Source organism: Rhipicephalus microplus, chromosome X (assembly GCF_043290135.1).
Source record: "Rhipicephalus microplus isolate Deutch F79 chromosome X, USDA_Rmic, whole genome shotgun sequence".
Taxonomy (NCBI): domain Eukaryota; kingdom Metazoa; phylum Arthropoda; class Arachnida; order Ixodida; family Ixodidae; genus Rhipicephalus; species Rhipicephalus microplus.
Window position 1 is genome coordinate 26367697 of NC_134710.1, and position 12464 is coordinate 26380160.

At 39.9% G+C, this 12464-nt stretch overlaps 1 protein-coding gene across 7 annotated transcripts in view; it reads left to right on the forward strand.

The window, feature by feature from the left end:
• Positions 1 to 155: 155 nt before the first annotated feature.
• The window catches only part of LOC119175746 (pseudouridylate synthase TRUB1), a 36048-nt gene continuing 23739 nt past the window's right edge, over positions 156 to 12464 (forward strand). For 2 of the 7 annotated variants that reach the window (XM_037426697.2, XM_075876087.1), the window contains exons 1-5: positions 173 to 466; positions 3478 to 3558; positions 4839 to 4894; positions 6892 to 6973; positions 11057 to 11254. In XM_037426697.2, the coding sequence (XP_037282594.1) occupies positions 325 to 466; positions 3478 to 3558; positions 4839 to 4894; positions 6892 to 6973; positions 11057 to 11254 (559 nt within the window). In that variant the 5' untranslated portion in view covers positions 173 to 324. Of the gene's footprint in view, positions 467 to 3477; positions 3559 to 4838; positions 4895 to 6891; positions 6974 to 11056; positions 11255 to 12464 lie in introns of all 7 variants that reach the window. The other 5 variants (XM_075876086.1, XM_075876085.1, XM_037426696.2 and 2 more) reach the window with 5 other exon arrangements.

Here is a 12464-nt window from a genome sequence, read left to right on the forward strand (position 1 = left end):
GTTTCATACTTCAAGGGCTATGGCATCATGTGCTAGACATGAATGATGGGCAGGTACAAAGAAATCTGCATCAAGAAAGCGCGACGGAGGACGAAGCGCATAGCAGTTCCTGCACGCGGCGCGCGGCTCTTTTAGTACTATTCGACTGCAGCGCCGCCGCTGCGGGCAGCGCACACGGGATTCGGTCATGAGGCGCGGTCACGCCACTCAACACTTCTAGTACACTCTAATAGAAGCATGCGCGCACGAAAGTTGCGTATGTTTACCTGTTGTTACCATCTTTTTTTGTGTGTGTGGTCCATGTTGTAGTTGCTTTTTAACAAAATGAGCGCATCGTCTCTTGTTTGTAAGCGAGTGTTGCCGAAGGATGCTAGAAAGTTATTGCGTGCAGTATTCCCTGTGCTTAAGGAGAAGGATGAAGATCTGAAGGACATCACTGAGAAGCTGAAGCTGGTATTCAACCACGGTACTGAACATTGCTGGACTGCGTTGTTGTAAACTCGTCCGAATAGGAGCAGCTGTGAATTACCGCAAATGATGATGCTGATGTTAAGGCTATTGAGTGAATAATATATGTTAAAGCGGGCGGGAATTAAGGGATCGTAGCACTCGGCATAAGTTTTAGCAGTTCGAAAATGAACTATAATTTAGAATTGAGCTTCATTGCGAAGCGGTTTTGTAAAAATTAAAAGCTTGCGCTGCTCACCGGAGTAATAGTTCCCCTTTGCGTTCTATTGACTGTTTGTCTTTATTGATGCTCTGCCAGTTTTATGCCTGTTGCAGGTGTTAAGCAATTCAATTTTTCTTTCTTGAAGGCATAAAACATATGGAGTAAAGCCGGTGCATGTGGTTCTTGTTGAACTCAAAACACTCATGGTTGTAAGGAAGGCTTGGGCTGTTTATCCACTGAAGTAAAAACATTGGACAACTGCATTTTGTGTTACTGAAATTCGTTAAAGATCGGAAATTCAGGTGAATACATCATAACTGTTTATATATTTGTTGTGCCGTTGTTTTCTTTTATCATTCCGTAACGACAAGATTTCACGTATTCATAAATTTGCGTCTGTTAAATTGATTCTAGAAGATGCTGCACTTTGTCGCTGATTTCACTGGTGCTAGATGCAGCATCCGCTTTATTCACACATGGAACTACTATTTTCTTATATAATACTACTGACTTCCTAGCAAGTTGTTTCACTTATAAGTATTCATAAATGAAGGGGTGTTTCGCTGTAAAGGAAAATATTTTTATTTGTAAAAGTTTTTATGTCAGATTTAGGTATGCAGATATGTTCTTCGTCTTTCATCATTATTGCTTAGATTTTTTTAGCACTTTCTGTAACACTCATCCAACCCTTTTACAGCATGTGCACTGAAATTCGCCTTCTGGAATTTGCACCTGTTGATTATGAAAGCCTTTAAAAGTTTTTTTAGCTTGTGGTAAAGAAGAATATAGGACCAGTGTTTGAAATGTTTCTTTTTGATTATTAACATCTGATATTATATAGTATAGTATATCAACATCTCGTGACCTGTAACAACATGGAAAAGCATGTTGGCGAAAACAGTAGTCCACTTGACATACTTTTCGATCTCTGTAGGTCGGTAAGCATTTTTGGTATAAGTGCCTGGCTGACCATTCACTCTGTCTGATGTGTAAGTCATAACTCAGGTAATGATGTAGTGTCCAACGTTAGTAAATATATCTGTCAAAGCATTAATCATATGGCATTGATCAAATTAAAGCTTTTGGTTTGTTTATTGAACGATTTCATTGGTCTCAATACTGGGTCTACCACTTCAATCTTGATCATGCACATTTGGGGTGCCCTTTTCGAAGTCTTGATGTTGTTGACATGTAACAATTACTGCTCTTATTACTGTAAATATGTAAAGTATACTACATGAGTTTTCAGCATCTGATAATCCTTTTGCGCAAAAAAAAAACTCAGTCGCAGCACGTTCTCGGCAACTGGGGGGGGGGGAGCGATAAATTCTTTAGACATTGTCATCTGCATTGACCAATAAGCTAACTTTTACCGGTTCCCAACAACCATAATGCAAGCAGAAGAAGCCAGTGCATGGCCCTATATGTGTGCAATTTCGGGCTCACCTGCCGAGAGGTAAATAGAATTGAATGTCCGTTGCTTTTGGAATACACCTCCTACTGCGAACTTGTGGTACCAGTAAGACATAACAAAGGCTGACTCTGCAACTCTTAGCTAACCAGTTAAGTTTAGTTAGGGGATAATAACACTCGTGTATACAGTATCTGGATATATATTACCAAAGAAAGGTGATGGACGGATGGCTTGTTTCTTTGTTAGGTAATGCCCCTGCAGCTGTACCAGTTAGGCTATGACAGCGGTCGTTATTGTCTACACTTTAGTGGGTATGCAATCCTGAGAGTTCTAGCCAGTGCCACTCATGTAGCCATGGAAGCGAGTGTGAAACGAATTCCTTTTGCTGACTGCCATTATTTAGCATGTAGTCTTTTTAAGAGCTGGTAAATAAACCCTGGCATGCTATCTAAAGGAATCAAGTCTGCTCACTATAAAAGAAGACGGGGGAAAACAATCAAGGGTTGTTTCTTTGCTTTATACAAACTAATAAAGCCACAGACAATGAATCCAATGAAGGCATGGAAGAAATTTCTAGCTTTTAAGTGTGATGTAATTATACGTAAGCAAAGAGGATTTTGGATGAAAAAACAGCTTGCCATCAGTAGGGGTCAAAGCTATTATATACGCAAGCATGCACCCACAATTTTCGCGTATGCCATTTCCTCCTCAAAGGCAGATGCCCACAACGCTTGCGCCTCTGTGCATGCACTCCAGTCTGACGTGAGCTAGACATCCAGTGACCCCCACCTTTGAAGGACATTGCCAAATGCATGAGTGGGACTATTTCTTTGATCGCAGATATGACCGGCTGCCACGCTTCGGTTGTATGAGTGGTGCCTCTCCATGCTTAAGTTGTATCCAACTGTAGATGTACAATGATTTCACCTGTGTGCACAAGACAACCCAGGGAAAATGGTTTTCTCTTTTTTTCTTGGTAACTACCACTGAACACAGTAGTGAAATACCTACTGTTATACATCAGAATAAAAACAGAGCTTGTGAATGCTGGTGCAGAGAGAACTAACCAATCAAGACCATTCATCTCTCTTGTTGTCCCTTGTGTCTTGATGGTGCATTTTAGTGGCTTTTGTTTTGTAGTGCATTCTTTACAAATGTGGTGTAAGCTTATTGTCAAAGGGCAGACGCACGAGCACAGGGGTGGCACAGAACTTGTATGAGATGAAATTATGTAGATCATTGGTTTATTGCCATGTAGGTTTAATCTAACGAACATGTTATTGCAGGTACTCTTAAAAAAGTCTTAAGTACCTACTGTCTTGTTTGTTTGGTGTTTAAGGCTGTACCTTGTTAATGATCTGTGCTCATGTATGTGTTGTTTTTTTCTTTTCAGATTTAAACATTCGGCTTAACACTTATGGTATTAACGTCTATCCAATCGGACACTTGGAGACTTTTGCAAGGGGGGTGATTGGTAAGTGTCCGATAGGCTAACTCAATCTAGCCCAGAATGGAGCGACTACTAAGGCTCTTCACTGCCACATGTCAAAACTTTCTTTTTTTTTGCTTAGTAACAATGTATTGTACCACTGCCCATTTTCAATCATTACCCCTTATGTGCTATTTCTGATATGCATTCATGGCACATTCTGTTGACTTTTTGCCCATTATTTTGTTATTGATACCATGCAGTTATCATAGCCTTTCGCATCTAAAATGTTATTATCATCCACACATCAAAGGGCCAGTAAACAACCTTGAGGTACAAAAGTTGTTATGAAGAGAAATATGTGCACTTTTGCTCTGTGAAAATCTTGCCACAAGAATTTCGCAAATACATGCTATAATTAGAAAGTTACAGGGGTTAGAGCATCTTTTCAAGCTGGCTTCAAATTTTCGCGCAATCTCGTTACACTTCTTCGCTATAGGGAGGGGGAGGCGTAGCCCGTTCTTGTGGCTGTGCCCACTTCAGCAACGTGACACGACATCAGCAGTATGTCATCTCTGTGAAGTCGGTGACCAAGTAGGGCATCCTTGATATGAGCACGTGCCATAATGACACGGGGAAGAAGAGCAGTCCGATGAGCACCCTTCCTTTAGTGATAAAGTAATAAGATGCCTCTTTATCTCGGAGGCTTTTGTTCTCGCAATGCCGCTTCTCCCAGTAGTCCTGGACACTACAAAACAGCAAAGGCAGCACAGGAAAATAAAAATGTGGACTGCATGGCCGAACTGCATATCCGCTGCGCCAAAGCGGCGTTTCGTAGGGCAAGGCCCAAGCGATGAGCCCAGTGGTACGTCAAGTTTTCCATTGGCAATTTTGCGTCACTGTGCGTACAAAGGGCATTGGTCAGGCGAAGAGAATAGGCGTGAGAATTTCTTTTGAAATGGAGGGTCTGCGCGATGTGCAGCGGTGTAATATTTGGAAAATGTGATTGCCACGGTCTATGGCAGGAATTGGTGAGCTTGTTTGAAGGGTTAAAAAAAAAAAAAGCTGGAGGCCCCTTAATGCATCTGCCAATTTGACTATTTGGACACTAGTATTGTGATACAAAATATTGGTATTCTTGCCAAAATATTAAACTGTTCATTATGGAAAATGTCTAGTGCAGTTGAAATAACATGGTAACAGATACAGCTTAATATGCTGCTATCTGTGCATATTAGTGTTGTTTCACCTGCACATGGCATGCTTCATTACAATGCTCACTACTTAGCCTGACATGTCATAAAATTATGCATGTCTTATTCCAGGTTACAATGTGGGAACAAGGGATAGTATTTCACGTTGGCTGCGACTTTCTAACAGAGTGAGTGTATTGTGCTCAGTATTGAGTACATGTTGATGTTAAACTGTAATCCTTGCGCACTAACAAGTGATTGTACTAGCCAATTTTTCGTTTTTTAGAAATACGCATTTTACAGATGAGTTCTGCAGAATCCTGCTAGATGGTGGAGGGATTATGGAAGGGATAACTCTTTGACTAAAAATCTCTCTTTTCTAATAAGTTTGTATGGATTTCTTTGTGGCTTTGTGTTCCAACCGGGTGGTCATTAATTATCCATTCAATAAATTTTTAGCAATCTCATCTAATATTAAGCCCTTGGCAGAATAACACAGCAAGGAAGAAGTTTCATTCATATTTTTTAAGTAGTTCATTCTGTAGAAAATACTTTTATATTTCCTGTACTTTTATTTTTGTATTTTATTTCAGTGCTGTGTAAAAACACATTTACTGTGGGCCCGGTTATTCTGTGGGCCCGGTTATTTTTTAAAAAAGTTAAGGGAGAGAGTATGACGGACCAACAATGTTTTCACTTCTCTTGGGGCACCCCTACTACATAGTAGTGAGGCATAACACTCAGTGAATCTTTTATCTGGTCACTCCGAAACCTTTTGATGTAAGCGAAAGTTGCCATAGCGGAGTCTATGCGGGATGACACACAACAAAGCAGTGCTTTTACAGTATATTTTGCTGAGGTCCTCTTCATACAGTGTGCAGTATTAGCACACCCAGAATTTCTCTCATTGTCTCGGGAGGGGGGGGGGGCACATTTCAAATTGAAATGACAACATCAACAAGATCCTTGAACGTGTACGTTAGATTCTCAGTGACCAGTTACGGGGGCTGAAGCAGTTAGGGGGGTGGGGGGTCAGGTCAGCCTCAAGGGGATGTTACAAGCCCTGAACCTCCCCTCGCCCCTCTGTTGGAGCAGCACTGGGGTGTAGTTACACCCACAAAAATTCAAACTGTGCAGTTTTCTTTACAGTGAAAGCTGTTATGAGATCACAAGCACTGTAGTTGTCTGCCGCCACCACTGTCCATAACTACTGCCACATAAAACAAGAAAAAAAACTATCTAATTAAAAAATACCGAGGACAGAATGGGAATCAAACCCTGGTCCTCTGATAGGCAGCTCAGTACTCTACGACAGAGGTAGGCCGGTGCTTGAAACTCTGTTCTGAATGGACCCTGTCCAGGCTTCATTTTGGGTAAGGAATCATGTTAACATGCATTATAAAGTGTTTTAGAACAGTACAGCAACAAACAGGCATCACGCAATGTGAATTGCGTGCGGAGTGGGTCGTTGAATGCTCCAAACAATTGCAAAAGCCTCAGGCATAATTCTTCATCGCCGTCAGCCACAGCAACAGCGAAGTTCATATAATGCCTTACTAGTCTGTAGCGCATAACACTCTTTTTCGAAGAATGATGAATAATGGCATTGTAGACGCTTCCCCACTACACAAAAACTTTGATCATTTATGTTGTAGTGGGCACCATGCATGTGTGCTTGTAGTTGTTGCTCCAGGATGATGATGAAAACATTTTTATTATGAAAATTAAAAAAAAAAAGGGGGGGGGGGGGAGGGTCTCTATTCCAGGAATCCTATGGTAACCTCTGTGACAGCCCAGGCCCTGAGAATGAGGGCCCAGCAGACCTCGGGGGCACCATCGCGAAGGATGCCTTCCCACTGCTCTGGGGCTCCAGGAGTGTTTAGAAAAGGCTCTAGAAAGGCCGCTCTTTCAGCTTTCACTGTGACTGTGCTGCACGCTTCGTGCATGCCTGGTGGTTTTTTGCAAAGATCGCCTGTGCACTATACGAGAATCTGGTATTTTTTTCTGTCTGTCAGCTAGAGTAGGATGTCGTCCACTAGTGATCTATAGTTAAGAGAACATGTTTTATTGGTTGAAGAACTTGACTCTTGCTGTCTATAAAATTGTGCTTTTAAGTTGGTGTAATGTTGTATGTTATGGTGGCAAAAGTAAACTTTTGCCTCATATTTATTGTTTAACATTTCAGAAGTTTGTCGTAAAGGGATGCTTTGGCACAGATACCTGCAGTTATAATTCTCTGGGACGTGTTGTTGAAACAGCACCATATGGTGAGAAGTATTTTATTTATAGGTAACAATATTTCGAAAAGTATTGTTTCTCATGTAGTGCAAATTCTCGTGAAGACTCTCATGTGAATGAATGAATGTTTATTTTATCTTGAATACAACTTCAAGAAAGGTACAGGAGGAGCAAAAGGCAAGCAATGCCTGAAAAGGGCCCCTGTACCCGCCACATGTTGCAATATCATGTTACATAATATCCCGAACTTACAGCAATATTACTGTGACATTTGTGCTACCATAATTCTTCAAAAATAGATGGATAAATAAAGAAAAAAAAACAAAAAGAAAAAGCTGATTGGTGGCAAAAAAAAAACGACTAAATAGAAAGTTATGTGAAAAATCTAAAAATAAAACAAATATTTAAAAGCAGTAAAATGTGGTATTTTTCTTGTAAATTATGACAGTGGACAGAGATGAAGCATGCAAGCAGGATTATATCTGTATTCACATTACAAAAAAAGCCGTTGATATATAAAGAAAAAGCAGTTGAAATATAATGTATGCATATGTTACAACAATCACTCTCAAATCCTGTTTTAGCAACATGTCACCTTCACTTTATTTTTCAATGCATCAATAGTCGTATTGCATTCAATATTACCTTTTATAGCTTATTTAAGATTGTTAGTACTTGGTACCTGATTGTTTGTTCATCATGATTAGGCCTTGTTTTTATTGGTCGTCTCTTCAGTTTCATATCATAAGGAATTGCATTACTCTTGCCATGTAGACACTGTAGTGCATTGGTATGCATATACTGAAGTAGTTTGAAATCATAAATCTCGCTTGCTTGAAGCATTCAGTACATTAAAAATAACAGTGACATGATTAGGTAGTTCAGAACATGGTCTGTGATAATTTTAATTAATTTGCAATATCCTTTTTTGTAGAAGGATCAGCCTGTTCAAGTTTGTTTTTGTGGTTGTTTGGAATCTATTCTGTTGAATAGTCTGGAGTAGAACAATTATTTGTATGAGTTTTGATTCAGCCAGATAGGTATCAAGAATGAATTTTCATACGAACACCCAAAGGCTCGGGACTGCTTGGTAACTAAATCATTGGCATGAACGTTAAGATACTCTTGAAACCACTCACCAGGAAACTTTTGCTCATCAACCCTAGCTAACTGTTGCCCTTGAAGAAGTACTAGTACTATATTTTCCAGCTTAGTAAGTTGTTAAGAGCACGAAATATGCCATGGTTTGTTCTTGTTTTGCTAAGCTACGAGCTATTCTGTCTTCCCCAAGCCGACAGCAAACGGGAGGTATGTGTGGGCCTTAGTTTTCATATTTGTTAGATCTGTGGACAAAGGAGATGTTAGTGTCATTGACATAGATATGAAAAGTTCAACAGAGGTGAGCATAATTATAATGTCATTAAAGTAAACAAGAACTAAAAACGAACCCAGTGTTGATTCCTGTGAAACTCCTTGTGTTATGTTTGGTTTGATCAAGTGGTGTTTTTTATTTGTGCAATTTGATGCTGGTGACTCAGGCAGTCTTTAACGAGCCTTGGTGCCACTCCCTACACCCCTCATCTAGAGTTTCTGCTTTGAGGTGTCATACATTATGGAATCAAAGGTGTTCCTTAAATCTAGAAATAAATCATGTGTGAAATCCTTGGTATCTACGTTAGTAAGCGTGCTATCTTTTCTATAGTACAATGCTTTATCAGTTGATTGTTTTTTTGAAAACCATGTTGGCTACTAGACAATATTTTAAGTTCGTAAAAAAAATATCAGCCTTTGTTTGGGGGGGGGGGGTAGCTAGCACTTTTAGATATTTTCAACATAAATTGCAAAACGGATATCAACAATTTCATAAAATATTTCTAAGGCCACTTTTATATATAGCTGTTACTCGTGCCTCTTTGAGTTTCTGTGCGAAAACACTGGTTGATAACATGAGATAAATAATGTGAGCAGTAGCTCCCAAAACAAGGTGACATACTTATTTTAATTCCTTCACAACAATGAATTCCTTCCTTTGTATCAATGTGTATGAATTGAAATGCAGTACTGGAAAACTTTCAGCTATCTTGTTGATGACTTTTATACTTTGTGCTTTCTATTGCTTCAGAGACTTTATATCCTCCTGAGAATATCTAAAACCCACTTGTACAACACTTTTAAGACCATATCTTATTGTCACCCAGTGTCTTGCAAACCTAACGCATTTCACCTAGTGGCACAGGTACATTCAAGGAAAAATGGCATGTGTTCAGGAGATTACAATGTACAACAGCTTCCGCAAGCGATAACTTGAAAGCACGTAACAACCTTGTTAATTATGTAATTTCGAAAGATTGTTTAGGTCCCAGAATAAGTGTGTAAGCCAAAATCATGCCACCAATAACATGCCAGTGAAAAAACAAAACAAAACAAAATACAACACATTTTTACTGGCCCTAACTTATTCATATTTCAATTTTTCATGTCTATGTGTACATGACTATATGTATGTATGCACAGTGACATCGACACCGGCTGAAAATTTGTCAGTGTTGTCATTTAGACACTTCAACTATAAAGTGAAAGAGGGCATGTAAAGTATATAGTGAATTGTATGGCGCAGCGTTAGGACGAATACAAGAACGAGAAAAGGCAGGACAAGTGCTGCATTCACAGCTAAAATTTTATTGGAAAAAGCTGTGCAGGACTTGTGCTGTCCTTTTTCGTTCTTGTATTCGTCCCAACGCTGCCTGATACAATTCACTATGAACCCTAACAAAATAGCCCACTTTTTCTTTATTTTGCCTTGTAAGGTATTTTCAGCACCACTTGGTTGTCCAAATCCTGTAATGAAACACAATTTGGACTCCACATTTCCGCATTCTTTATAATGCTGCTGGAAACACCACTTTGGAGGGCCATTCTAGCCAAAATAAATGCTTTCATGTTCAAATTTCATTAGAATATGCTTAGGGACGCTGTGTTGCTTTTGTCTGAAATTTCACTTGGAATTATTGAAAAATATTTGAGAAATATATAAAAACATTCGGCTCGATTTACACTCAAATCTTAATTTTAAAACTCACTTTTCACCTAAAATTTTGCTATTCGCACAGCTCTAGTATGTACAATGAAGTTTAAAAGACAGCTAGAAGTTGCTCACTCTTAGCGAATTTCATGCAAGACATCATAGGCGGGAAGAACACAGCCATTGGCTGATTTGAGCATTCATATGCGACATAGTTAATGCGACCACCTTTGCGGCACTCTCTAGTGCTAAAATTACATACTACATAATCACACTTGCATGCTTGTGATCATGTCAAAAGTAAGCCAACACGTTTAAAGGAGAAAAAAAAAAAAAGAAATCGCTCAAGGTCATGATGCCTGCCTTTGTCATCTCCCCGTGTGTAGCTTTCAGCTCAGTGTTAGTATGAAGGAGAGAAAAAGAGCTTAAAGCAATAGACCAATCCTGGTAACTCCGCTCGTGCTTGGTGTATCTTGTGGAAGATCGACTTGTGTGGCAGTAAACTCACATAGTGAGTAAACGGGGATCTGTTAAATAAAACTGCCACTTTAATGAAACAACCTGATGCTTTGCTGCTTAGATGTCCTTTTTTTCTAGCACCATAGCATTGCTGTTACATATTTCTATTGTATGCATTCCTATTAATGCTAGGAACTTGGCTATGCTAATGAAACTTTCTTAGGGGCCCTGTGGTGCTTTTGGGACATGGTAAGTACAGTTGCACAGTCACTAGTCAACAGTACTTATTAACTGCTTTGTCAAATATCACAAGCAGCCGGGTTCCTCAATTTCGCTCGAAAGGCTGTGTGCCCTGAAACTTTTCAAATCCTCGCCATTTATTTTTAACAGTCTTGTGACTGTGGACACATATGGCTATGTCAGCTACTTTATGTCATTCATTCTCTGTGAAAGCCCCAGTGAATGCAAATGGATATTAGCAGCATCAGCTTTCATCTCAAGTCCTGGGCATGAGTGTGGAAACTTGCACAGGCTGCACCTATGGCACAAAAATGAACCGTAGCTTAACTTTCATCTTGAAGCATTTGTTTTCTATCTAGTGTTAGAATACCATTGCTGAAACTTTTTACAGATCACATCTCAGAAGAAAAGTTGCTGCAGGTGTTTCCACAGTTTCTTGGTGAAATAAAACAGGCAGTCAGCCTTCCTGAAGCGCCTCCACGTGATGCAGAGATGGTTGCCAAACGAGACCATGTGGCTGTCATGAAGCATCTGGCCATCTGTCATAGCATCAGATGTACTGAGCTTAGTCTACCTCATTTTTCACTAGGTAATCTTTTCATGCATTTCTCAGTGCACTTGTAACAAGTAAGCATCGGGCGCGAGGACATACCGTGGGGCCACCATGCGGAGGCATCCCTGTGACGTGCATGTTCGGATTGCTCTGCCGCTCTCTCACGTGCAGCGCGTAGCTGCTTTTGCATCTTATTTTTTTTAATATTCTTGCTGTACTTCACTCGTCTAAATCAGTAAAATACTGCTGCAGCTTCTTCTCTGTCTCTATAATATACTAAACAACTACTCCGGAAAAGTTTTACGCTTCCCATAATACCCAACTGCCGCTGTCGTCTGCTACGGTCACCTCTTTGAAAACCACGAGGGCGGAGCACTTTGCTTTTGTAAAAGGTAACGAATCATCAAATAGCTATTAATGTGCTTGTGGCAAAGAAATTTGTTTTTGCTGCAAGAAATACACACTACTGCATTCATTGTGTAGGTTTGTATCTAAAAACGGGCCGCGGTTATTACGACAAGCATGCACAAAATTACATTTTTTTTATTTAGTACACATAGCCCTACGAAACACAGTGGAAGCCGATTGCCCGCTTTGTGGGAATCAACACAGCATTCTTACAGCCGTATGCAGCCGCAACCTTTCTGTTACTATCGTGGGCAAACGCGAGAACCACTTACATGCGCATGCCTCATTCAAAGTTGTTACTAGGTAAAGTTTCACACGAGGAGGAGTTTTTCTTTGACACGATTCTAATATTTTTCTACGATTGTCCTACGATGCACATTTGATCGCCATTGAGCCACATGGGTGAAAATTATGAATGATTGGCTCAGCTCCACAGCTGTAAATCATGAGAAAAAAATGCAATCTCGACCAGGCTCGATTACAACAGCAAATGCACCGCGTGCCAGCCAGCCGTATTATTTTGCACCCTTGAATGAGCATGCTGCGAGATCTTGCATACTGTTGTCTATACGGCAATTTCATGTTTCAGTAAAAATGCCTTTGTCCAGTTTCTTTACAGCTTCATTCATAAGCAGTGTGACATTTCATAGCAGCTGTTAGAAGATGAATCATTTTTCAAAGCTGACTGCGTTTTGACATGCAGATCAAAAAAACATTGAGAAGAAGTGACAGTGTATGGGTCCATTCTACAGACATAATCTATAAGCAAGGAAACCTGCGATCTGAAGTTGTGAATGACAGGGGCGTAGACATGAAATTTTTTTTTTTGGTGGGTCAC